Raw genomic sequence first — 26506 nt, 5'->3', positions numbered from 1 at the left:
TCATCTCCGTTATACTGCCATCAATAAAGTAATCACAGACACTCTCTTATTTCAGCGGTCTATAATGCTAATGTGAGGGGGTTTTCACACGAGTCAGATACGCTGTGGAATAGTTAGAGCCTCTGTCACCACATTATAAGTGCGCTATCTCCGACATAAGGAGATCGGCGCTGTAATATAGGTGACAGCAGTGCTTTTTGTTAAAAAAAAACATCTATTTTTACCACTTTATTAGCGATTTTAGATTTATGCTAATGAGTTGCTTAATGCCCAAGTGGGCGTATTTTGGCTTTAGACCAAGTGGGCGTTGTACAGAGGAGTGTATGACGCTGACCAATCAGCCTCATGCACTCCTCTCTATTCATTTACTCAGCGCATAGGGATTCTGCTAGATCCTTATGTGCGGTCTTATACTAACACATTAACAATACTGAAGTGTTTAGACAGTGAATAGACATTCCACGGGATGTCTATTCACAATCTCCGCTTCGTTACTGTTTCTATGGTAGTTACAGCAGAGGAAGCGTGATCTCGTTGTAACCTGTCATTTAGGCTTTATTCAGACGAACGGGAAAAACGTCCGTGCAACGCGCGTGATTTGCACGCGCGTTGCACGGACCTATATTAGTCTATGGGGTCGTGCAGACATGTCCGTTATTTTTACTCAGCGTGAGTCCGCTGAAAAAGTCACGACATGTCCGTTCTTTGGGCGTTTTGCGCGAATTACGCACCCATTGAAGTCAATGGGTGCGTGAAAACCACGCATGTCCCACGGAAGCACTTCCGTGCGAACAGCGTGATTCGCGCAACAGCTGTCAAACTCTGAATGTAAACCGATAAGCACCACGTGCTTTTCTGTTTACAAACATCCAAATGGAGTGTCGTAATGATGGCGGCTGCGAGAAAAGCACGCAGCCGCGCATCATATGCTGCTGCCACACGGAGCTGTTAAGTGGCTTTTGCGCACGCAAAACTCTGCGTATTTGCGTGCGCAAAAACGCCACGCTTGTGTGAATCCAGCCTTACAGCGAGATCTCGCGGGATCACGCTTCCTCTGCTGTGTACCTACCACAGACAGAGTAACTAAGTGCAGGGATTGTGAATAGACATCCCATGGAATGTCTATTCACTGTCTAAAAACTTCAGTATTGTTAATGTGTTAGTATAAGACAGCACATAAGGATCTAGCAGGATCCCTATGTGCTGAGTAAATGAATGGAGAGGAGTGCATGATGCTGATTGGTCAGCGTCATACACTCCTCTGTTCAACGCCCACTTGGTCTAAAGTAAAACTACGCCCACTTGGGCATTAAGCAACTCATTAGCATAAATCTAAAATCGCTAATAAAGTGGTAAAAATAGATGTTTTTTTTAACAAAAAGCACTGCTGTCACCTACATTTATAGCACCGATCATCTATTGTAGGAGATAGGGCACTTATAATGTGGTGACAGAGCCTCTTTAACCGTGTTTACGACCCAAAAAAAAACGCAGGAAAATCTACCACGATATACGTGATTGACTGCAAAGATTACATGTAATGAAACCTCACAAGAATCCACCTGTACATAGACCAGAAATGCGTTGCTATATGAGCGCCAGGAGAGATGCGTTTTTAATTTGCTACGAGTACACAGCATAATTGTAGCAAATTCTGGAATAGTTGTCCTTTCTTGCAGAATTTTATTTCCCCAGTGAGCTCAATAGGGAAATTCTTCAACAAATGTGCTGCAATTCCACAACCTAATTTGACATTTATATTCCGCACCAAAGGTTAATCTATGCACATATTCTGTGCGGAACTTTTTTGCAGCGTGCGGATGAGATTTAATAAAATTTCATCCACATTTCTACTAGTATAAACGCTGCACACCAAATCGGCGTCATACACTCATTGTTCCAGCCCAGCTTCTTTGACTGCACAGTGTGATTGTGCAGTGAAAGAAGCTGGGCTGGAACAATGAGAAGTGCATGAAGCTGATTGGTCACTGATGGGTCAGCGTCATACACTCCTCTGTACAACGCCCAGTTGGTAAAAAGTAAAAACACGCCTAGTTGGTCATTAAGAAACTAATTAGCATAAGTCTAAAATTGCTCATAACTTGCTCAAAAATGATTGTTTTTCAAAATAAAAACCACTGCTGTGATCTACATTACAGCGCCGATCAGATTATATAGGAGACAGGGCATTTATAATCTGGTGATAGAGCCTCTTTAATATGGCTTCTCACTGGATCAGCTTTTTTAATAGCAGCTTGCAAATGACACGTTTGTTAATTATTTTTTTTATGATCTATACAGTGAATTTGATATTTACTGATGGGACAACCCCTATAAATTTAGATCACTACATGTTTAATTTAATTTGTGTAGACTCATTTCAGAGTGAAGTTCCTCCTTTGAGCTACTTCGCAACACCAAGACGGACATGTCGTAAGGTTATTCAAACGGAAGAAATATCAGGTGTCTTCCGAAAATCTGATCATTTGCAGAGTTTAAGCACCTATGTAGCTCCAATCTGTGGCATTTGCGAGGGGCATAAAAGCCAGATTGAAAGCAAAGTGTTTCAGCCACTTGAAACATCAAAACTTGCTTTAAGTGATTTGGGATGATTGTGCGATGCCTCCTGTTCGTTGACGTGCCAGCTATCGCTACTTGTCGCAAACTGAGAGGGACAGAATCCTTCAACTGATAAACCTTGGTTTGTCACTCAAGCTGATGGCTAAGCGCATAGGCGGAGATGTCCGCACTGTTCAATGTTGCGTATCCCGGAGGTTGGGAGAACAACCGCAATTAGGGATGACCGGGCGAAACCTCTGCATGGACCGATCGTCTGGCAGAATGGCGCGTAGTGATCCATTCTGTACTGCAAGTGACATTGGACATCACATCTCAAGCCTAAGGCGGCGACCATTGTTGCCACAAACCATCAGAAGGTATTTGCTTGACCTTGGACTACGATCCAGAAGTCCAGCTACAGGTGTTCCATTCACCACACGCCACCGCTCTCAAAGGCTATAATGGTGCACAGCAAGACGGCAATGGAGGCTGGAATGGAGGTCTATCCTCTTCATTGATGAATCTTGCTTTTCTCTTGGATGCAGTGATAGCTGGAGATCGGTCTCAAAACCATGTGGGTAACTCCATGAAGAGGCCTTCACAAGGGAATATCACACCTGTCCTACTCCCGAGATTATGGTGTGAGGTGAAATAATGTATGGTAGCCAGACCCCCCTAGTCTTCTTTTCAGGTGCACTAACCGCTTGGTTTTATATTGGAGAAATGGCTGTATCACTGGTTCTACGACCAAATAAAAGTGTCCCAGAAGCATATTGCTCGTGCTACTGTGAGCAGCCTGCGTGGCCTAAACATCTCCCATCGAGCACATTTGGGATGTCAATGGTCGGCAATTGCAAAGGGAGCTGGCAGCAGCCAAACTTGATGATTTGCGTGCCCATGTGCATTTACCGTGGCATAGCCTTCCCCAGACAACCATTGATAACCTCATTGCTAGCATGCCAAGGCATGTAAGTGTGTGTATTTCTGCCCGTGACACTCTTACGCTCTTCTGAATAATTCAAGATGTTTAGAATATTTTTGTTTCCATTTTTATTTTTATCATTTGTACATCATTAACATGTCTAGTGGTCCTGTGATTTCCCCAATTCCTAAACTTTTAGTGTGTGGCATTTTTCCACAACTGCCTCATGCACACATCCACATCAGTGACCTTCTTTTTTTTTTTTTCTTCTACACATCCGCAAAACATAGACCGCACACTGATGGTTTTAGTGTTCGTTTTTTGTTTATTTTTTTTCAAATTCTTTAATTTTTTTGTTTTCCAACACACATATATAATGGTCCAGACATATGCAGCACTGGCATCGGCCCACAGGCCAGTATATGTAATTACAATGAGTGCAAAGAACAACAACGTATAGCTGAGATCGATATTGATAAACTCTTGTATGCACCCTGAATAATAACCCGTAAGAGAACAGGAAAGAGATAGAGGGGACAGAAAGGAAAGAGAGAACTGACCTTACGTATTGGGCCTAGGGTGTATGCTCACGGTGCCATGATGGTCCTATACTCTACCGACGATTGAAACCTAGTCCAGTCACGCCATGTTTTAAGGAATTTAGCGTGGGATCCTCTCATTGATGCCATGAGGTCCTCCATTCTCATAATCTCCTGGATCTTGCTGAACCACATGCCCACCAACGGAGGGCAAGATTGTCTCCACAGCGCGGGGACTTGCGCTCTAGCTGCATTCACCAGATGGCCAACCACTGAGCGTCGGTACGTAGATAATGGAACATCACACAGATGGAGCAGGAAAAGGCCCGGAGATCGCGGGAGGGGGAAATCCGTAAATTTTGAGGAAATGCGCCACACCTCAAACCAGAAATCGGTCAACTGCGGGCAATCCCAAAAAATGTGTTCAATTGTACCCACATTGTCACCACATCTCCAACACAACGGCGAGACCGCAGGTATCGCATGCAATCTGGAAGGCACTTTATACCATCGCGACAAGATCTTAAATCCCGCCTCCTGAAATCTGCTAGCCATGGAGGATTTATGCGTCCTAGTGAACAAGCAATCCTTATGTTCCGTAGTGAATGTTAGACCCAAGACCCTCTCCCAGCTAAGCAAGTGGGAAGGTGTGGAAAGATTGGATGGATAGATCAGGAGAGCATAAATTCTGGACAACGAGTGAAGCACCGTGCCCGTGCAAAGGAGTTCGAAAGGGTAACTATCTCGTGAGTATGCCGATGGGTTAGGTAGGGACGCGAGGAAGTGTCTTAACCTGGTGACCTGCAATGTAGTAAAGGAGATAGGGTCTGACAAAGACTCCAACTGTGACCTAGTCATCCATGTCTCATCCTGCATAAAATGGGCGGCACGTCCCTTACCCGCCCTCAACCAAAGCTGGAAGGGGCCCCTTTCCTGCCCCGGTGGGAATGCAGGGTTGCCCAGGATAGGAAACAAAGGGGAGGGAGACGGAGAAATCTCTTTCCGGGGAAAGAGCCGTGACTCAACCGCCAGGGTGGGCCCGATAGTCGGGTGTGTCCACGCCGATAGGGGGATGTGGTTACCCAACCAAGGTAAGGCCTGCAATGGGACTTCGAGAAAGGCCTGTTCCATGGGCACCCACTGTTTAATCTCAGTGTGCCTAAACCAGTCCAAAATTCGTGCCAAGTGGGAGGCCTGATGGTAGGAAAAAGCCCGGGAGACCAATGCGAACCTCACACTTAGCACGAAAAAGCATGGATCGAGCAATAAGCGCAGGTTTCCCCACTCTGAATTTGTGAAGTAGGGACAGCAGAGCTTGAAAGAAAGGGCGTGGGATGCATACCGGCAGCGCCTGAAAGATACAAAATCCGTGGCAATATATTCATTTTAAATATTGCACACCTACCAAACCAGGTCCAAGAATCCAAATCGCTCTTTACACGTTGAAGCGGAGGGTATCGGTTCGTTGTTTTTAATGGACCATTGAATAGAATGGACGAGACTGAACTGCAAAAACTGACAGGAACAGGGCCTGCTCTGAGTTTTGCGTATCAGGCACACTGATCCGCAAAAAAACAGATGTGTGCATGGTCCCATAGAATTAAGTCGGTCAGTGTGCTATCCGTTAAAGAAAAGCATGGCACATTCAAGAAAGTAACGGATGTGTTAATGAGCCCGTAAAGTTTTGCACAATCCTATATATATAATTTTAACTTAACTTCATTTTTATATGTGTCAATTGCCACACAAAGTTTACCTTTGCTACACACCGGATTTAAAAAAAATTGCACGCCGTTCATACCGAGCGCCAATTGCCATTATGGCAAATGTTTAGGAATGTCTTAATTTTTTATTTCCATCTGTGTGCATTTTCTATTGAAACCGTTGTATAATTCTGGATTCTTTTGTCCCCTATTAGTTAATGAAGAAGAACTCCGGAGAAAAATTGCAGAGGAACTGGCTTTTGAACAAGCAAGGAGAGAATCTGAGAGTCAAAAAAGGTATGTTACCCTGTTGGATTATGATGGCTCAATCCAGTTGCAGCAATGTTAGGACCTGTGTTGTGTGTTTTTTTTTTTTTTTTGTTTTTTTTTTGTAGGTTATAGTGAATGGATGACCTATGCAAATGTAAGGCTTTCATTTTTCATCGGTCAAAACATGAACTTTTCCAGCTCATGGCATTCAATCTTTCAAAGACACATAGTAATAATTTTAAAAACAACATTTCTGCTTACGCGTTTAGAACCGTAAGTAGCTCTTAAACTATTGTAATTAAGTGGAGCTAATGGGTGGCTTTCTCAGCACAAATTATGAACATGCTGTGGATTTTGAAATCTACAGCATGTTATTATTCTGCGGAGCTATTTTCCTAAGCTTGTGAATAGGGTATAAAATACTGAACATGGCCTTTAAGTCCTCACTGCTCAGAGGAAGCCACAGTGGTCCCACTACCAATCGGCAAGTTAATTTACTGTAGTAGAAATGCCTTTTTAATATTTGCGGTATGTGCTTCTTTACAAGCAGGAGAGATTTTGGTATTATTAGATAGGAAATTACATTTCCTGCACCTGCTCTAGTAAGGCCTTATTCACATTCGCGTATTACGCGTTTCTGTGCTGTCCGTTTAAATAACGGACAGCACACTGACCAATGCGATTCATTGGGGCTGTTCACACGTCCATGTTTTTTTCACGAAGTGTGTCTCCATTGCGTGAAGCCCACCGCATATCCTATTCTGGCCCGTTTTTGCAGGCCACGTCGCCCATTTGAGTGAATGGGTGCGTAAACACAACAGACCGCACACCGACGACGTTCGTGCGCTGTCCATGTTTCACACAAGTTACTAAAGAAATGAAGAGTAGGGGTGGGGGGGGGGGGGGGGAGTTAAAACCAAGAGGTGCTTGCAGAGGAGAAACAGGGACGGAAAAAATGGATGCCACAGGGAGACCACACTGATGCAACACTGGCAGTCATATTCACGGAAAATGGCCCATTTTTTTTACAGACTCAAATCTGACATGCTCATGTGAATAAGGCCTTAACCCCTTCGCGCTTCACAACATACTATTCCGTCGTGCTGAGTGCATTGTTCACGCTCAGTGACAGAATAGCACGTCCTGTTGAAAATGCATCGCCATTTTCCCCCGGCGTTTCATAGATCTGTGATGCCTGCTGTTTCCGACACCAGGCTATCGCGGCTCAGTGTGCAGGGACCAATCGTAGTGGTCCCGCCTCCGCGATCGCGGCTGTTGGTTAGTCAGTGACGACCGACCAATAGCAGCGATCGCATACATAATTTCCTCCTGTAACCTTAGATCCTGCCACACCCGCTCTCTGTTGGAGTTTGAGAGTCATTGAGAGTGGTTGTGGCGAGAGACGGTGCAGTGTAGTTTACAAAACAAACTCTGCTTTTCTCACCTATCCACTTCCCACTCCTGTCCTTGTGTTCCCCTTGTCACCCATATTTTTTTGTCAGTTATATCGATCACTGACAACTTTTGAGTCTTCGGGGCCACATTTCTTGGTCCCTGGGTATTATTTTTTTTAATTTTCCTTATTAAATATAATAAAAACAATTTAAAAAAAAGTTAGTTTAGAAAGTCAGCAGATAGTTACATTTAGTATTCGGGTTAGTTAGCGTCAGGGAACCGTCAAAAAGCGTAGTTAGGTATAGCGTCAGGGAATTTAGCTTCAGGAATCAGTCACCGTAGTTCGGTTTAGCGCCAGGGATCCATCACTGTAGTTAGGTTTAGCGTCCGGGAAGTTCACATAAAATCAGTTGTTAGTGCCAGGGAATCGTTCGATATAGCGTGAGGGAATTTAGTGCCAGGAATCCGTCACCGTAGTGAAGTTTAGTGTCTGGAAAGCTCGGAATAATCTAGTTCGGTTTAGTGTCGGGGAATAGTCGTTGTAGTTAGGCTTAATGTCAGGGAAGTTCACATAAAATCTAGCTAGGTTTAGTGTTAGCAACCCTCGCTCTAGATAGCTTTAGTGTCAGGGAAGTCCACTCTGTTCTATAAAAACAAAAAAGAAAAAAAGTTTATTGCTTATAGTTAGGGAAGTATACTTTTATTTTGTTGTCAAGCTTTCTAAAGCTTTTTTTTTTCTGTATACATAATACACTTGTCTTAGCACACAATTTACACGTGTCACACATAAATAATAAAAGATGTCCCAATGGTAATTTTCCTCCGAAGAGGCCTATGCGTTTCTTGCCTCTGACGCAGACTCGTCGGATGGCGCGACTCTCTTTTATTTTTCAAACTCCTCATCCAATGATGAATAGGTGGGACCCACTAGGAGATGTCCCAGGACCACCACCACAGTTAAAACCCCTGAGCGAAGTGACCCCATTTGGACCACCACACCAGACCATTACGAGCCCCAAATCCCTGAGTACATGGGCAGCCCAGGAATAAAATGTAATACGCCAGGGCTCAGTGAGATGGACTTTTTCAAGTTCTTTTTCACGGATGAATTTATAGAGCTTATGGTGTCCCAGACAAATTTATATGCCCAACATTTATATAACAAAGAACCCCACATTATTTTATGCCAAATCCCACAGGTGGACTCCAGTAGATGCAGCAGCGTTGGGCAAGTTCTGGGGACTGCTCTTGAACATGGGGCTTCTGAAAAAGCCATCCATTAGGACCTACTGGAGCACAGACATCTTATACCACACCCCGATGTACCGCATGGCCATGTCCAGGATGCGTTATGAGGCAATACTTCGCTTCTTGCATTATACTGATAATGAGCAGTGCCCACCCCGAGATGACCCCAATTTTGACAGTTTTTATAAACTGAGACCCGTATTAGACCATTCCAGTGTCCGATTTGCCCAAGCATACACCCCGAGAAGTGTTTTTCTGTTGAGTCCCTGGTACATTTTAAAGGGAGGCTTCAGTTCAGCCAGTACCTGACAAGTAAGAGGGCAAGGTATGGCGTGAAGATGTATAAGCTGTGCGAGAGTGCATCAGGGTCTACCTACAAATTTAGGATATATGAAGGGGAAGGACACCAGTATTCAGCCCCCGGAATGCCCCCCCTAACTGGGAGGTAACGCAAAAATTGTGTGTGATTTGTGTTCACCCACTGCTGGACCCAGGGTTACCACCTCTACCTAGATAACTTTTATACCGGCGTCCCACTCTTAAAGTGCCTTGCTTCTGGAAGTACTGTGGTACGCGGCACTGCTAGAAAAAATTGGAGAGGCCTCCCTAAGACACTGCTTGCGCAAACACTCAGAAGGGGTGACAGCAGGGCACATTCTAGCAGCAACATATTCTGTGTCCAGGACTAGAGAGATGTCCTTGTATTGACAATAATACATGGCCACACCAGTACCCATGTACCTGTACCAGTACAGGAACCCCCAAACCACACTGCATCCTGGACTACAACAGGTACATGGAAGTGGTGGACTTGTCAGATCAAGTCCTGAAAATCGAGGGTGTGGCATAAGAAGCCGGCCGTGTACATCATACAGATGGCATTGTACAATGCATACGTGCTACGTCGATGTACAGGCCAGAGGGGAGCTTTCCTGGTATTTCAAGAGGTGGTTATCAAGAACCTAATCTTTAGGGACCAGGAAGGGGGGGGGTACCCAGTATTTCTGGAAGCGAGGCCACACGCATAGTACCAGTTCAACATTTTCCAGGAGAAGTTCCCTAAACTGGCAAGAAGGGAAAAACTCAAGAGGTGCAGAGTCTGCTCAAAGAGGTGAATAAGGAAGGACCCAATATATCAATGTGACACGTGTCCTGAAAAACCAGGGCTCTGTATGAAAGATGGTTTTAAAATTGACCATACATCCCTTGATTTTTTATTTACCCTGATGCACTCCGCACAGCTTATCCCCTCATCTTTCCCTTCTGAGCCCTGCGCCCAGGCAGCAGATGTAGGGTATTGCCGTACCAGGGAGAACCCACATTACAGTTTATGGGGTGTATGTCTCCGGTGGCACATGCTGAGCACAATATATCGGACACTGAAATGGCATTTATGTATAGAAAATTGCTGCGCATTATCTTTTACACCGTACCTGTGGGGTCAAAATGCTCACTAAACCTCTAAATGAATGTCTTAAGGGGTGTCGTTTTTAAAATGGGGTCACTTCTCGGGGGTTTCAACTATACTGGAACCTCTGGGGCTCTGGAAATGCAACATGGCACCCGAAAACCAATCCAGCAAAATCTGGACTCCAAAGAACGCATAGCACTCCTTCCCTTCTGAACCCTCCCATGGGCCCTAACAGCAGTTTATCACCACAAATGGGGTATTGCCGCACTCAGGCGAAATTGGACAACAAAATGTGGTATTTTATTCCCTTTAATTCCCAGCCCAATTCAAATAAGTTCTGTGGAACAACTGTGGGGTCTAAATGGTCACAAAACCCATAAATTAATTACTTGAGGGGTATAGTTTCCAAAAAGGGGTCACTTTTGGGGGATTTCTAATGTTTTGGCACCACAAGACCTCTTGAAACCTGGCATGGTGCCTAAAATATATTCTATATAAAAAATGGCCCCAAAATGCACTAGTTGCTTCTCTGCTTCTGAGGCCTGTTTTTTTTTTTTAGTTTACTTGCACACTAGGGCCACATGTTTTGGTATTTCTAAAAACTTCAGATTCTGGTCAATACATATTTGGTAGTGTTTTTCTGGTTAAGCCTTCTGTGTTACAAAAAAAAATAAAATTATTACAATTTTATTTCTGCAAGAAAAATGAAATTTGCAAATTTCACCTCCACTTTGCGTTAATTCCTGTGAAACGCCTAAAAGGTTTAACTTTCTAAATGCTTTTTTGAATACTTTGAGGGGGTCTGGTTTTTAAATTGGCGTGTTTTATGTGGGTTTCTAACGCATAGGCCCCTCAAAGCCACTTTAGAACTGAACTGGTACCTAAAAAGAAAAGTCTTTTTTGAAATTTTCTTGAAAATATGGGAAATTGCTGCTTATGTTCCAAAGCTGTGTAACTTCCTAGAAAAAAAAAAAAGAATGTTCAAAAAATGATGTAGACATATGGAAAATGTTAATTAGTAACTGTTTTTTTTGTGTGGTATAACCATCTCCCTTACAAGCAGATATATTTAAATTAAAAAATATGCAAATTTTTAAAATTTTTGTTATTTTTCACAAATAAACATTGAATGTATCGTCCAAATTTTACCACTAACGTAAAGCCCAATGTGTCACGAGAAAACAATCTCGGAATCGCTTGGATAGGTAAAAGCATTCCGAAGTTATTACCATATAAAGTGAAAAGTTTTTTTTTTTTCGTTAAACCGTTAGTATATACATGATTTCACATTGTTCTAATTTTTTACATTTTTTCACAAGTCAGGAAATATTATAAATTAGATTCTAATTTATAACATTTCCATGTGCTGGTCACTAGAGGGAGCAATTCCCAAAATTGCAGCATTGGCATGTGGTAAAGCAACCTCATTGCTTTATGCTGCAAAATTGGAGAAGACCCATTCGCTCTAGTGTGCTCAAACAATCCCTCTCCTTTATCCTGGCTAGTGCCAGGAGAAAGGAGGGGGTTGAATGCTCAAACCTCCTACACTGTGTGCCGCCATTTTTTGTTCGAATTCACAGTGTAGTAGGCTTACATACATTGGTAATCACACAGTAAAACACAAACATAACTTACCTGCTCCTGCCGCCGCCGCTCCGTCCGCTCCTAGTCCTTGCTTCTGAACATATGTCCGGAAGCCGCGACCGGAAGTAGTCCTCTTAATGTCCGGCCGCGGCTTCCGGTTCGCATGAAAATGGCATCGGATATCGCTCGGCCGAAGATCTTCCTTTTGGACTGTGTGGGAGCGGCGCATGCGCCGTTCACACACAGATGGCGTACACTATAGTGAATGGAACGGCTCCCGTTCGCATTCTCTATGGGGATGCATGTGCCGTATTCCATCTCTGTATGTGTCGTTAATCGACACATTCAGAGATGAAAAAAAAAATGGCAGCCCCCATAGTGAAGTAAAAGTAAGAAAAAAGTAAAACACAAATAAATAAAATGTATTTTAATAACACACTAAAAGCAAATTTATATAAAAAATTTTTTTTCCGCGTCACCTGTTCTTTAAAGCTTAAACTAGGCTGCGTCCTTAGGGTGTGTTCAAATGCAAACTCAAAAACATCTGAAAATACGGAGCTGTTTTCAAGGGATAGCAGCTTATGATTTTCGCAGCGTTTTTTTTATGCCCGTTTTTGGAGCGGTTTTCTTTAGTCAATGAAAAACTGCTCCAAAAACGTCCCAAGAAGTGACCTGAGCTTTTTCGCGTAAAAAAAGGCGTGTCGGAACAGAATGCCGTTTTTTCCCATTGAATTCAATGGGCAGATGTTTGAAGGCGTTCTGTTTCCGATTTTTCAGGCGTTTACGGCCCAAAAATGGCTGAAAATAGGCCGTGTGAACATAGCCTTAAGGGGTTAAGGTATATTTTATTCTGCTTGAATTCTGTCAGCAACCCCTTTCCTGTATCTGCTGACTGAGATTTGTTTACGTAAATCTGCTCTCTCCCATGTCACCTGAAATGCTCATTATTTGTGATTTATTTGGAAAATAAAATTTAGTGAATTCCTAATAATTTTGATAATGTACAAGTGAGGCCCCATGCACACGACAGCAAAGAACCTCCGTTTTTGCGGACCGCAATTGCGGTCCGCAAAAACGGAGCCATTCACTTTCATTGAACACTGACACCTTTCCGTAGCACTACGGAACGGTGTCAGTGCCGTGGAAATGTTCCGGGAATTATGGAACATGTCCGTTCTTTCGCAAAAGGCGGCTGTCAGTCAGCGGCCGGCCGTGCCCGCAATCGCGGGCCGTGATTGCGGGCACGGTAGTGTGCATGGGGCCTAAGACAACATGCACATCGCGTTTGTGCTATCCGCCCAGCGTATAAGTGGTTTTATAAAAACGTGGACCTTTGAAAACTTATACAAACGTGCATTTTTCTGTTTACATCTGTGCATGTATGTTTTTCGTATACTCATACGGCGGTATGCAGGACCTGGGGCACGATGCAGGACCTGGGGCAGGAAGTGAGTGACGTCACAGCGTGATCTCTCGAGAACACGGCTGTGTCTGCACTGCCAGAAGCTGGGCATTCTGAAGAGAAGTGGATGATACTTCTCGTCAGAACGCCAGGCTAGTAAAAGTAGTAAAAACGCCCCGATGTACGCACATAATACACGCCCACTTGGACTTTTACTTTTAAACACGCCCACTTGGACTTTTGCAAGCCTCATTTGCATAAATACAAAAATGGTCATAACTTGGCCAAAAATGCTTGTTTTTTTTTAAAAATAAAAACGTTACTGTAATCTACATTGCAGCGCCTATCTGCTGCAATAGCAGATAGGGGTTGCAAAATCTGGTGACAGAGCCTCTTTAAGTTTGCATATGTTGTCCATTGAGATCAATGCTAAAAAAAACTTTACGTCGCGTGTAACTCTTTTTTGACGTGCAGAATAGCGTAGCAGACTACAATTTTCAATACTTAAAAAAAAAAAAACAGTATCTCAATGTAAACCATGACAAACAGATGAAACGGATGCTATTTTGGTCTACGTTTGACCCATTATAGTCTATGTATACGACGAGCTATACGTTTCAATATTTTTTGTGTTTAAAAACATACATTTGGTGGAAAGCACAAACGCAATCTGAATAGGGCCTAAAGATTTACTGAAGGCTTTAAGAAGGGGTTGTCCATGATTAGAAAAAACATGGCTGCTTGCTTCCAAAAATCGTGCCGCACCTGTCAACCGGTTGTGTGTGTGTGGCATTGCTGCTCAGCTCCATTCACTTCAATGGGGATGAGCTGTAATACCAGATGCAAACATGGACTGGTGTGGCGCTGTTTTTGGAAGCAATCAGCCATATTTTTCGAATCGTGGACAACCCCTTTAACCCCTTAGTGACCAGCCCATTTTAGGCCCTAATGACCAAGCAATTTTATTAGTTTTTCTATAGTCTCATTCAAAGAGCTATAACTTTTTTTTTTTTTTTTTTCGTCTACATAGCTGTATGAGGACTTGTTTTTTGCGGGATTAGTTGTGCTTTTTAATAGCACCATTTTTGGGTACATATAATTTTTATATTAACTTTTATTAACCTTTTTGGGGGGGGATTATAAAAAAAAAACTGAAATTCCGCCATTGTTCTATGCGTTCTTAAATTGACGCCGTTCACTGTGCGACGTAAATAACATGTTACCTTTATTCTATGGGTCGGTACGATTACGGCGATACCACATATGTAGAGTTTTTTTGTGTTTTACGACTTTTGCACAATAAAAACACTTTTGAACTAAAATTATTTGCTTTTGTATCGTCGCTTTGCAAGAGCCAAAATGTTTTAACCGGTTAAGGACAAGGCTGTTTTACAGCTAAATGACCAGAGCAAATTTCACAATTTTGCTATGCGCTTCTTTAGATGACTATAACTCAGCAGGTGAATAAAGTTCATCTTTGAATTTTACACTCTTTTTAAAGGACAGATAGGGCTTTGTTTTAGTGGCATTTGTCAGTATATATCATTTTTTTTTTTTTCTCTAAAGTGGGCAAAATTGGAAAAAAATGCAAGAATTTAACAATTGCGTCGGTTTATGCTAGCATTTTTCACACACGGTATAGACCACGGCCAAAATTCATCTCCTTTCACGTTCTTCCACTTCTCCCGTGCATGGGGATACCAAATATGTGTGCCTTATTCGCTGTGCGGGCATGTGCCAGGGCTTGGCATAAAAGGAGGCTTTTTGGCCTTTTCGGTCCAGGAATTCTGCACTTGATTTTAGAGCCGCATACTGTTTTCTGGGGGGCCTAATGCTGCTGAAACATTAGAAACACCCCATAAATGACTTCATTCACACAAGTAGACCCCACAAGGTTTCCTTCAAGGGGTTTATCATATTTTTAGACAGTCCAGTTTTCTTCTGAAAGTTTCTTGAATAAGATGGATCAAAATAAAATTAGCAATTTTTTAGCAAATGCGTCAGTTTATACCAGCATTTTTCACACACGGCATAGACCACGGCCAAAATTCATCTCCTTTCACATTCTGCCACTTCTCCCGTGCACGGGGATACCAAATATGTGGCCTTATTTATCACATAGAGATGTAGGAGGGCGGAGGATAGAAGAAGATTATTTCACAAATCGCTTTTTTTCAAAGCTGGTTTTACAAAACTCAACAGAGTTTCTATAACACTTCCAAAATATCTGCTCTTGAAGCAGAAATCTCAAAATATTCATCTAGGGGTATAATGGGAATTTATTTTTTGGGGTTTTCTAAAATAAGAAATTGCAGGTTAATGCAAATGGAGCTCTCCAGCAGATGAACTTTAGAAAACATCAAACATGACATCCACCCCCCACCCATTCCCTCCCTCACCCTTGGAGTAAAATCAGGGGAAAAATAAAAACGTAATGTAGGGCAAATATATTTTCAACAAATTAACTAAAATCTAATAATTCAGAACAGTGTGGTATTTTTTAAAACATGGCTCAATGCACAGGCCTGGTTGTGAGGGACATGAGGGACAGAAATATCGGGAATCTTTGCGGTGCCCGTCTTTTCTGCAGACGCGGCACTTTTTCTGGGGGTTGCTTCTGGTTGCTGTTGGGGGAATCCGACTGATGAAGTGTATTTCAGTCAGTCGCGTGACATCCTCAGACTGGGGGCATTCTCGGGTGTCCTGAACATCAAAAATGAGGCCTTCAATAATTTTTTCCTGGAAATCCAGGTATGTGTCTCTGCCTCTGTTTTTTTTTATAGAGCACAAATGAGTTGTGGATGGCCACCTGTAACAAATAAATGGCCACCTTTTTGTACCAGGTTTTAGTTTTGCGTTTTACTAAATAGGGCTGTAAAACCTGGTCGCTTAAATCCACCCCCCCCCATGTACTTGTTATATTCGGACACGCTCACTGGTTTGTGCTTGTCCGAAGTTGCCCCTCTTTCCCTCACTGCCACTGTTCCTGCGGTATGAATCGTGCTTAGCACATACACATCTTTGCGATCCCTGAACTTGACCGCCAGCAATTCTTCAGATGCATAAGCACAGGAGTCCCCCTTTACCATGCGCTTCCCCACTAATTGCTGTGGAAAACCAATTCGGTTTTTGCGCATGGTACCACATGCCCCAGTCCTTGCAGCATGCAAATGCCTAAACAGGGGCACACTCGAATAAAAATTATCACAGTACAGGTGGTACCCCTTGTGAAGCAGAGGCTGCATTATCTCCCACACAATCTTACTGCTGGTGGAAAGATCAGGGGGGCATCCAGGAACATTTATTGTGCGGTCCCGCCCTTCATAAATCCTGAAGGCGGTGGTATATCCTGACCCGCTTTCACACAATTTGTAGAGCTTAACGCCATATCTTGCCCTTTTGGAAGGTAGATATTGGCGAAAGCTAAGTCTGCCATGAAAGTTGAGGAGGGATTCGTCCACACTTACATTCTGCTCAGGGGTGTAGAGTTGCAGAAATAAATTATTCAGGGAATTTATTAGCGGTCTTATTTTGAACAACCGATCCCGGTTTGCATCGGTACTTGGGGGGGCCTGTGCGTTGTCATTGAAGTGGAGGAACCTCATTATTGTCTCATAACGAGACCTGGGCATTACTGCAGAATATACTGGGGTGGCTTGGGCGGGTCTTGTTGACCAGTAAGACCTAATGGAGGGCTTTTTGACAATACCCATATTTAGGGTGAGCCCCAAAAAATTTTTTAATTCCTGCAAATTGGTGGGCGTCCAATCTCTGGCATGGGTGGATGAAGGTTTCTGCCTTATATATTGCGTGGCATATAAATTTGTTTCGTGGACAATCTGATTTAGGATGTCGTCCGTTATAAATAAATGGAAGTAATCCATTTGGACAAAATTTGTATTGTCCACGGTTATGCCAGGAGTGGCCGTAAATCCGTGGATTCTAGGCCCAAAAGATGGGGCAGGTGCCCATACAAGAGCCTGGACTGGAGGGACCAGGCTGTCCCGTGCTACAGCGCTACTTGGCCCTGCGCTTTCATGTTCTGCAGTTTCGACTGCATCAGGGACAACGTCCCCTGAAGATGAACCTGAAGTGACGCTGTCATCGTCACTGCCCAAAACAGGTTCCATCTCGGACGCCATCTCTGATGCGGTCTCCGACTCAGACCACAGCATGGCGTATGCCTCCTCGGCGCTAAACAACTTCCTCGCCATAACGTAACTAACACTAACTAAACAAATTTTTTATTTTTTTATTTTTTTTATAAAACACACAAACTAACTGCTATATATATATACACTACCGCTAACAAAAAAATAAACCGCTATTGCTATATATATTATATATATGTGGATATATATATAATTATATACTCCCTACCTGCCTATTCTAATAGAATAAAAGATAGAAAGGTAGATAGATAGAAAAAAAGATAGATGGATAGATAGATTGTATAGATAGATAGAAATCTATCTATACAGAGAATGTTTTATAGTGTAACTGTATTTTTTTTCACTGTATTCTTCTGGCAGCAATTCTCTCGAGTCTCTTCTTCTCCTCAAACTGAAACAATGTTTGAGGAGAAGAAAAGAGGCAGGAGATTTACTGCCAGAAAAGTCAAAATAAAACAAATGTGGTCGCTGTGATAGGTTTTCACAGCGACCACATGATCAGGGACCATCAGATTGGTCCCTGATACTCTGCCCAGTGCCCAGAGCTGTTGGTAACAGCGTGGGCACAGGGCTGTGTGCACGCGATCGCGTGCACACTGTTTTATAAGCAGGAATGCATGTGATCGCTGTGATTGGTTGTCACAGCGATCACATGTTCAGGGGCCAAAAGATTGACCCCTGACATTCTGCCCAGTGCCCATGGCTGTTAGCAACAGCCAGGGCACAGAGCTGTGTGCACGCGATCGCGCGTGCACAGTCTCTGAAGTGCGGCCGTATATATACTATACGCCGGACTTTAGAGACCCTGACCGCTGGCCGTATATTTACGGCCAGCGGTCGGGAACCTGTTAATTTTTCCATCAATGTAGTGATTTTTTGGGCTTGTTTTCTGCGGGACAAGACGTAGTTTTGAATGGTATTGTTTTGGGGTGCATGGGATGGGTTGCAATTTCGGCATGGTTTTTTGCGGTTTTTTCTTTATGGTGTTCACTTTGCGGTTTAAATCACATATTAACTTTATTAATGGAGTCATTACGGTCGTGGCGATACCACATATGTGTACTTTTTTTTTTTTTTTTTACACTTTTACTAAATAAAACCACTTTATGGAAAAAAAATGTGTTTTTTTTTTTTTTTTTTTACTGTACTTTTTATTAATAATCTTTATTTCACTTTGACTTATTTTATTAGTCCCACTAGGGGACTTTACTGTGCGATATTCCGATCGCTGCTATAATGCTCTGGTATACTTCGTATACCAGAGCATTATTGCCTGTCAGTGTAAATCTGACAGGCAATCTGTTAGGACGTGCCTCCGGCGCGTCCTAACAGGCATATGTCCAAGGCAGACCTGGGGGCTTTTATCAGGCCCCGGGCTGCCATGACACCCCATCGGAGACCCGCGATTGCGTTCGCGGGCCGCCGATGGGTGACAGAGGGAGCTCACTCCCTTTGTAAACAAAGTTAAATGCCGCGGTCGCTATTGACGGCGGCATTTAACGGGTTAAACGGCCGCGATCGAAGTAAACTTCGATCGCGGGCGTTGGAGCAGGAGCTCAGCTGTCATCAGACAGCAGAGCCCCGGCTCCTGCCTGCACGGGAGACCCGTGCAGGACTTAGACTAGGCTGACGTGAAAAGGCGTCAGCCTAGCCTAAAGCCCATTAGTGACCGACGTAAAAAGGCGTATTAGTGGTCACTAAGGGGTTAATAGAACCTTCAGAAATAGAGTGAACTACTGAATACGATCTCTTAATCCCTTCAGGACCAAGCATGTTTTGGCCTTCAGAACACATCTGATTTTTTTCGAATCTGACGTGTTAATTTTATGTGGTTATCCCTTCGGAATGCTTTTACCTATCCAAGCGATTCTGAGATTGTTTTTTCTCGTGACCTGTTGTACTTTGTTAGTGAAAAAATGTTGTCGATAAATTTGGTATTTATTTCTGAAAAATATTTTGTGTGGTATTACTATTTCCCATATGTCTACTTTATGTTTACATCGTTTTTTGGACGTACTTTTATTTTTCTAGGACGTTACAAGGCTTAGAACTTTAGCAGCAATTTCTCATATTTTAAAGAAAATTTAAAAAGGCAATTTTTTCAGGGACCAGTTCAATTCTGAAGTGGCTTTGAGGGCCTTATATATTCGAAAATCACCCCATTTTGAAAACTGCGTCCCTCAAGGTATTCGAATCAGCATTCATAAAGTGTTTTAACCCTTTAGGCGTTTCACAGGAATTAAAGCAAAGTAGTGGTGAAATTTACAAATGTTATTTTTTTTGCCGAAATTTTATTTCTAATACATTTTTTCTTTGTAACACAGAAGGTTTTACCTGAGAAATGCAACTCAATATTATATTGCCCAGATTCTGCAGTTTTTAGAAATATCCCACATGTGGTCCTAGTGCGCTAATGGACAGAAACACAGGCCTCAGAAGCAAAGAAGCACCTAGTGGATTTTGGGCACCTTGTCAGGTTTAAAGACGTCTTGTGGTGCCAAAACAGTGAAAACACCACAAAATTTACCCCATTTTGGAAACTACACCTATCAAGGAATTTATCTAGGGGTATAGTTACCACTTTGACCACACAGGTTTTTCGCTAAATATATTGGAATTAGTCTGTAAAAATGAAAATCTCATTTTTTTTCTGAAAAAACATAGACCTTTTTAATATTTACAAGCAATAACGGCGAAAATGCACCCCAACATTTGTAACGCAATGTCTCCCAATTACGGCAATACCCCACATGTGGTAATAAACTGCTGCTTGGACCCACAGCAAGGGCTCAGAGGGGAAGGAGCGCCATTTAGATTTTGGAGCACAGATTTTGCTGCAATGGTTTTCGGTGCCATGTCGCGTTTGCAAAACAGTGGAAACCCCCCAAAAGTGACCCCATTTTGGAAACACACCTCAAGGAATTTTTCTAGGGGTATAGTGAGCATTTAGACCCACAAGTTTTGCAGAATTTATTAGAATAAGACAGCGAAAATGAATATCACAATTTTTTCCACTAAAATGTTGAATTTTCACAAGGGATAAAGGAGAAAAAAAACAACCACATTTTGTAAAGCAATTTTTCCCGAGTACGGAAATACCCCACATGTGGTCATACATTATTTCTTATTTTCGTTTTTCACTCCACACGTTCTTAGAGCCATAACTTTTTTCTTTTTCCGTCAATAGAGTAGTGTGAGGGCTTATTTCTTGCGGGAGGAGTTGTAGTTTCTATTGACACCATAAAGTACCATACAATGTACTGGGAAACTGAAAAAAAATTCTTTGCGGCCTGGAATTGGAAAAAAATCTGATTCCATTTTTTTGGCGGTTTCGTTTTTACAGCTTTCGCCGTGCGGTGAAAACGTTACTTTATAATTGCGGCTCAATAACGGTGATACCAAATTTTATATATTTTTTTGTTTTTTTGTGGTATTATACTACTTTTACAAAGACAAATCTAATTGTATAATAAAATAAAAATTAGTTTTGTTTCTCCACATTCTGAGAGCCGTAACTTTTTTTTATTTTTCGGTTGATTGAGCAGTGGGAGGTTGGGACGAGCTGTAGTTTTTATTGGTACCATTTTTTGGTACATAAAAAGCGATCAAAAAGTTGTATTACATGTTTTTTTTGAGAGCTAAGGTGACAAAAAAACAGCGATTTTGGCAGTTTAAATTATTTAAGTTTCTTACGGTGTTCACCGGGTGAGTTAAATAATGGGATATTGTATTAGTTCGGCCTTTTGCGCACATAGCGATACCAATTTTGTTTATTTTTTTTACATTACCTTAAGAAAAATGGAAAAAGTTGTTTTGTTTATTTATTTATTTTTTTTACTTATTTTTTTTTCTCATTACTAAAGACTTTAATTCTTCTACACATTTTATTAGTCCCCTTAGGGGACTTGAACCAGCGATCATTGGATCACTGGTACAATATACTGCAATACAAATGTATTGCAGTATGTTGTTGTTTTTACAGGCTTCTGTGACCGCACGATCGCTGTTTCTGTCCGTTAGTCCCGGGTGTCCGCTGTAATACTATGCAGCGGGTTCAGCACGTGAGCCCGTTCCATACATCAACCCCCGCACCATGACGTGCAATTAAGTCATAGTGCGCAAAGGGGTTAATGCACAGCAATTTTCCACTGATGTGCCATTTTAGTGCATAATATGTTGTGCCCAGTTTGTGCCACTGAAGACAAATACCTCATAAAAAGTTAAGCGGGTTCTCCCGGGTATGGCTATGCCATATATGTGGGTGCAAACTGCTGTTTGGGCACGCTGCAGGGCTCAGAAGGGAGGGAACGCCACTTTGCATTTGGAGCGCAGATTTTGCTTGGTAATAGTTCTGTTTGGGGTATTGCTGGTATGTCATTTTATGATGTCGGGACATATGTAATCTGTGCAGAGTACGTCAGGGCATAATAATGCGGTGAATAAATAATAAATCCTAGATATGTGGCCGGTGTCGCACTGATAAATGGTGCCCGATCTTATCCGCTTTCTGAACACTCTGCACATTTTGCATCGCCATATTCTGAGAGCCAGAACTTAATTTTTTCTCCACCGGAGCCCTGTGAGGGCTTATTTGTTGTAGGACAATCTGTAGTTTTCATTTGGTACCATTTTGGGGTATATATATTTTATTTTTTGTTTTATTTTAATCACTTTTGATTAAATTTTTTTGCAAGCCGGGTGACCAAAAACAAGCAATTCTGACAATGTTTTTTAGTTTATTTTTTGCGGCATTCACCGTGCGCTATAAATGACAATTTTACTTTATTCTGCAGGTCGGTACGATAACGGCGATACCATATGAATATGGTTTCTTTATGTTTTGCAGCGTTTGCGCAATAAAATCACTTTTTTTTTATAAAATAATTTATTTTTTGTGTCACCATATTCTGAGAGCCAGAACTCTTTTATTTTTTAGTCAATAAAGCTGTGTAAGGGCTTGTTTTTATCGTTACTATTTTCGGGTACATGCGACTTTTTTTGATCACTTTTTATTCTCTATTTTGGGAGGGGTGATCACCAAAAAATAGCGATTCTGGTGTAGTTGTTGTTTTTTTTTTTTTTTTGGGGTGTTCATCGTGCAGGAAAAATAACCTTATCATTTTATGGTTGGGGTAGTTGCGAACGCGGTGATACCAGATATGTGTACTTTTTTTAACGTGTTCATTTTTTTTCCTATGATGGGTCTTATTATAGGAAAAAATGCATTACTTATAACTTATTTTTACACTTTTTTTTAAAACCTTGTTTTTACTTGTCCCACTAGGGGACATTTAGACTTGCAGATTTGATCGCTGCTGTAGTACATTACACTACTTACGTAGGTGTAATGTATTCTAGCGGGCATTGTGACGTGACAGGAAGCGTAGGAAGACCGGCCGGAGGCTGCTCCTCCGAGGCTTCCATATATGGCAACCCAGAGGCCATGGTCTGGCCTCCGATTGCCACGACAAGCGTCGGCAGCCCCCACAATCACTTTGTGGGGGCTGTCGATGTGCTTCAAACCCCTTAAATGTGGCGATCGCAATCGGTCATCACATTTATGGGGTTAATTGCCGAAATCAGCGGAGATGGTCCGCTGACCGGCAAGACTGGAGTGTTCGCTCTCAGGGACAGCTGACCTCCCGGTTCCTGGACACTGTCCGTTAAGACAGTGTGCGCCGGGAACCGCTCCACAACTGTACGTCCTGCTGCGGGAAGGAAGCCCTCTCCAGGACGTACAGTTGCGGTGCAGCGCGGGAAGAGGTTAAAGGGGACTTAATACTCGGTTATTTGTTTCGAATATAGAACATTATGCTGAACTCCATTTTCCCAGAATAGTAATGTGTCCTGATAACATTGATGTCTCCCAGGAACTTTTCTTAGTGTATTTTCAGGTTAAGAGGCTGCCTGGTATTGAGTGCAACTAAAAGACGCTTGACCAAAGACATAGCTTTTCCTATGGTGAATCGCCTATTGTGCTTGATTCCGGGTAGTCTCCTTCTTGAATGTCTCTGCAGGCTGTTTACTTGGAGGCGAGTGATACATTTATGACATATAGCTCTCATGGAAGAATGTTTATCTTCATAATGTAAAAACAGGGTTTAGGGACCTTCTACTTGGTCCCATTCTATATGAAAGCCGAGTACTCTTGGAATACAGATTTATTACTTCATCCATTATACTTCTCCTACCACAAACCTTTGTGTCTTTCACATCCGCTTAATATTTCCTTCTGTGATTTTTCAATGTTATAGGTTTAAATAAAACCTAAGGTTTCATGGTTTACTAGTAATAAAAGTGATGGTTTTCACCAGCTGTGTCATCTGTCCAATGTCCAGATGTGCCAGAGTTTAACACCCAATGGCTTCAGAGGCTTCATACTGATTGGCAAAATGTGTCTACGTTGATGCAGTGAATGACTTGGCGAAGGAAGATGGCGCTGTTCATCATGAACCTTTTGGAATGGGAATGTGTATTTGGTCAGCTGGGTGCAGCTGCTCCATTAACTTCTGCTGGAAAATCTGTCCAACAACCTTGCGATCCCATTGGAAAGTGCCAGCAATCAATATTAACCAGCTATATATATTTTTGTAACAGTCTGTTGTGGGAAGTCTTTTACAGTAGGAGGCAGCAACAATACAAAAGTATCATCTAAATTAAATAGGAATAATGAGATTTGTAAAGGAGTGTAGAAAAGTTTTCAGTACCTCTAGAAATATTGAAAATGTGAATCGGTTGGTTGTGTTTATAGAAATTCTGAAGGCAACATTTGTCACTGACTTTCCCTTTAGGCCCCCTGCACATGGCCGTAGCCGTAATCCCGGTTCGTGATTACGGCTACGGCTGGCCACGGATGAGCGTGGATAGTCACTGAAAGTGCGGTTACACCTCTTGCACACGACCGAGTTCGGGCCGTAAAAAAACGGTCCGGGTGTTGGCTGGATTTCCCGGACCGACCGTGGTATGGGTGAACGGGACTCCTGGCATTATGGACACTTATGATGCTAGGAGTCTCTGCCTCCTCATGGAACTGCTATTTCGTACTAAACAAAATTATTTAGTACGGAACAGCAGTCGGGCTGGAAAATCTGGCTGACACATGGACTGTTATTCACGGCTTGAACTCGAACGTGTGCAAGAAGTGTGTGTTTTATTTTATTTTTTGTCTTTTTTTAGTACGTAGTTGTTTTGAGGATTTTTTTATATTTTTTTTTAAAGCGGCTTGTAGATGATTTTAGACATCTCTTTGGGGTACATATATACGTTAATGTGTAATTTCTGTGTTTTTTGATTTTTATGAAGGGGAATGCATGGGAAAAAAACAATCCCACTTTTTTAAAATGTTAAACTAATGTCCTATATCTGATGTTTACATTATTGTCAGTGTATAATAAAAGCGCTGGCAAATTTTAGCGCATACCTAAGGTATGCACTACAGGCATTGGTACTGGACAGTCCTGAGGCCCTATGTTTTGGCCTTGGCAATCACAATGCCGGGACTGAGGGGAAGAGACAAAGGGAGCCCCTTTGTCAGCAACGTGATCAACATTGACCACGATGTAGCAAAGGTTATGTGGCTGGCATAAGACATTTTTCCGATCACAGCTGATGGTGCTGGAGTGCGACTGTCCGTTAGTCGCCCTTCAACAGGTGTTTCTATAAACATACACGTGACTTCGTGAGAAGAGGGCAAAGTTGTTTTCCCACGAGTAAGGCCCCATGCACACGACCGCAAAAAACCTCAGTTTTTGCGGACCGCAATTGCGGTCCGCAAAAACGGAGCCATTCACTTTCATTGAACACTGACACCGTTCCGTAGCACTACGGAACGGTGTCAGTGCCGTGGAAATGTTCCGGGAATTATGGAACATGTCCGTTCTTTCGCATTTTGCAGGGCCATGCTCCCATACTTTGTATGGGAGCACGGCCCGAAAATGCGGCTGTCAGTCAGCGGCCGGCCGTGCCCGCAATCGTGGGCTGTGATTGCGGGCACGGTCGTGTGCATGGGGCCTAACCTTTATCACACTACATGCATGTTCTGCGGTGGCTCCATACACCCCCGGGGGCCCCATTAGTTGGGAATCCGCACTGGAAATCCACAGCAATTGTCTACCTGTGAACATGGCCTTACTTACTACCATCTTTTATACCAGTTCCCTCAGTTAAATAGGCTCTGTCACTAGTTTATTAATTCCCTATCTCCTAACTAAACTAATAGGCGCTATGATGTTGAGAACTACAGTGTAAATTGTGTCAAAAACGTTTATTATTTATGAAGTTATGTGTGTTTTTCTAAATATGCTAATTTGGCTGTACTTGCCAAATAGGAGGTGACTTTCATTTCTCTCTGGGTGGTGTAATGTTTTCTGTATTACGCTGTCCAATCAGCATCATACAGTTCTCCTCAACCCAGCCCAGCAACACAGCCTGATCATATAGTACACAGCTTCCATTCCTGACTGTTTTCAACTGGTGATATATCTGGTTGTTTCACAGCTAGAACTGCGATGCTGGTGGCATATAAAAGATTAGAATCTCATATTTCATATGCCACCAGAACCGCTGTTCCAGCTCAAGATATGGCTATTTGAAGTGCCCTTCCCGCCAGCCTCACTCTGTCACACTGTGTGAAGCAGCTTTATTCTGATAGGACCGTGTCAGAGGCTGTGGGGTGGCTCCACCTCAGGAGAATCGCTGGTGTTACCTCCCACTTGTTCAGTATAGCCTCATTTACAGATTTAGAAAAAAAAAGCTCTTAACTTTTAAAATAATAAGCTTTTTGGGGAACAATTTTCACTAACATCCGTGTGACCGCGTCTATTAGACTAGCTAGGGTTAGGGCATTACTAAACTAGCGACAGAGCCTCTTTAACTTAACATGTTTCTACATTTTTTGGAATAAATTACAATTTTGTTTTTGTCTTAAAATCCTAGAATGGGATCCCCCTCCCCCCCTTCCTAGTTGCAAGTAATCTAAACTCCAGTTGTCTGTGCATTCCCCTAATATCGTTGAGCTTTATCAATGTATTTCAGGTTTTTTCAGTCAATAGTCTACTATTTCCCTTTTGCCACACAACATAAAACACATTTCCCAGTACTGATACAAAGTGAAAGAGAAATGAAGAGTAATATTAAAAAGGATCCCTTTGGGAAGCAGAGCGAAAAGTGTTATATTAAAATCAATACTTGGGGTCTAACCTTTTGTGGTTTGGTACACACTAAGGCTTTTTTCTTATTGATCGCTGTTTTAATAACATGTTTATTCTAGTTTCCTTGGCTGGGCCTTTAGAGAGTAAGCAGA

The 26506-nt window shown here is 42.4% G+C and overlaps 1 protein-coding gene across 3 annotated transcripts in view; it reads left to right on the top strand.

Annotated features, from left to right (window-relative positions):
* Nucleotides 1-26506, top strand: part of CHCHD3 (coiled-coil-helix-coiled-coil-helix domain containing 3) — a 209727-nt gene that overhangs the window by 40970 nt on the left and 142251 nt on the right. For all 3 annotated transcript variants that reach the window (XM_075855097.1, XM_075855096.1, XM_075855095.1), the window contains exon 3: nucleotides 5939-6020. In XM_075855097.1, the coding sequence (XP_075711212.1) occupies nucleotides 5939-6020 (82 nt within the window). The remainder of the gene's footprint in view (nucleotides 1-5938; nucleotides 6021-26506) is intronic.

This window comes from Rhinoderma darwinii, chromosome 3 (assembly GCF_050947455.1).
Source record: "Rhinoderma darwinii isolate aRhiDar2 chromosome 3, aRhiDar2.hap1, whole genome shotgun sequence".
Classification (NCBI taxonomy): Eukaryota; Metazoa; Chordata; class Amphibia; order Anura; family Rhinodermatidae; genus Rhinoderma; species Rhinoderma darwinii.
The sequence above is the reverse complement of the archived record's forward strand: the minus strand, read 5'-3'. Positions and strand labels throughout refer to the sequence as shown.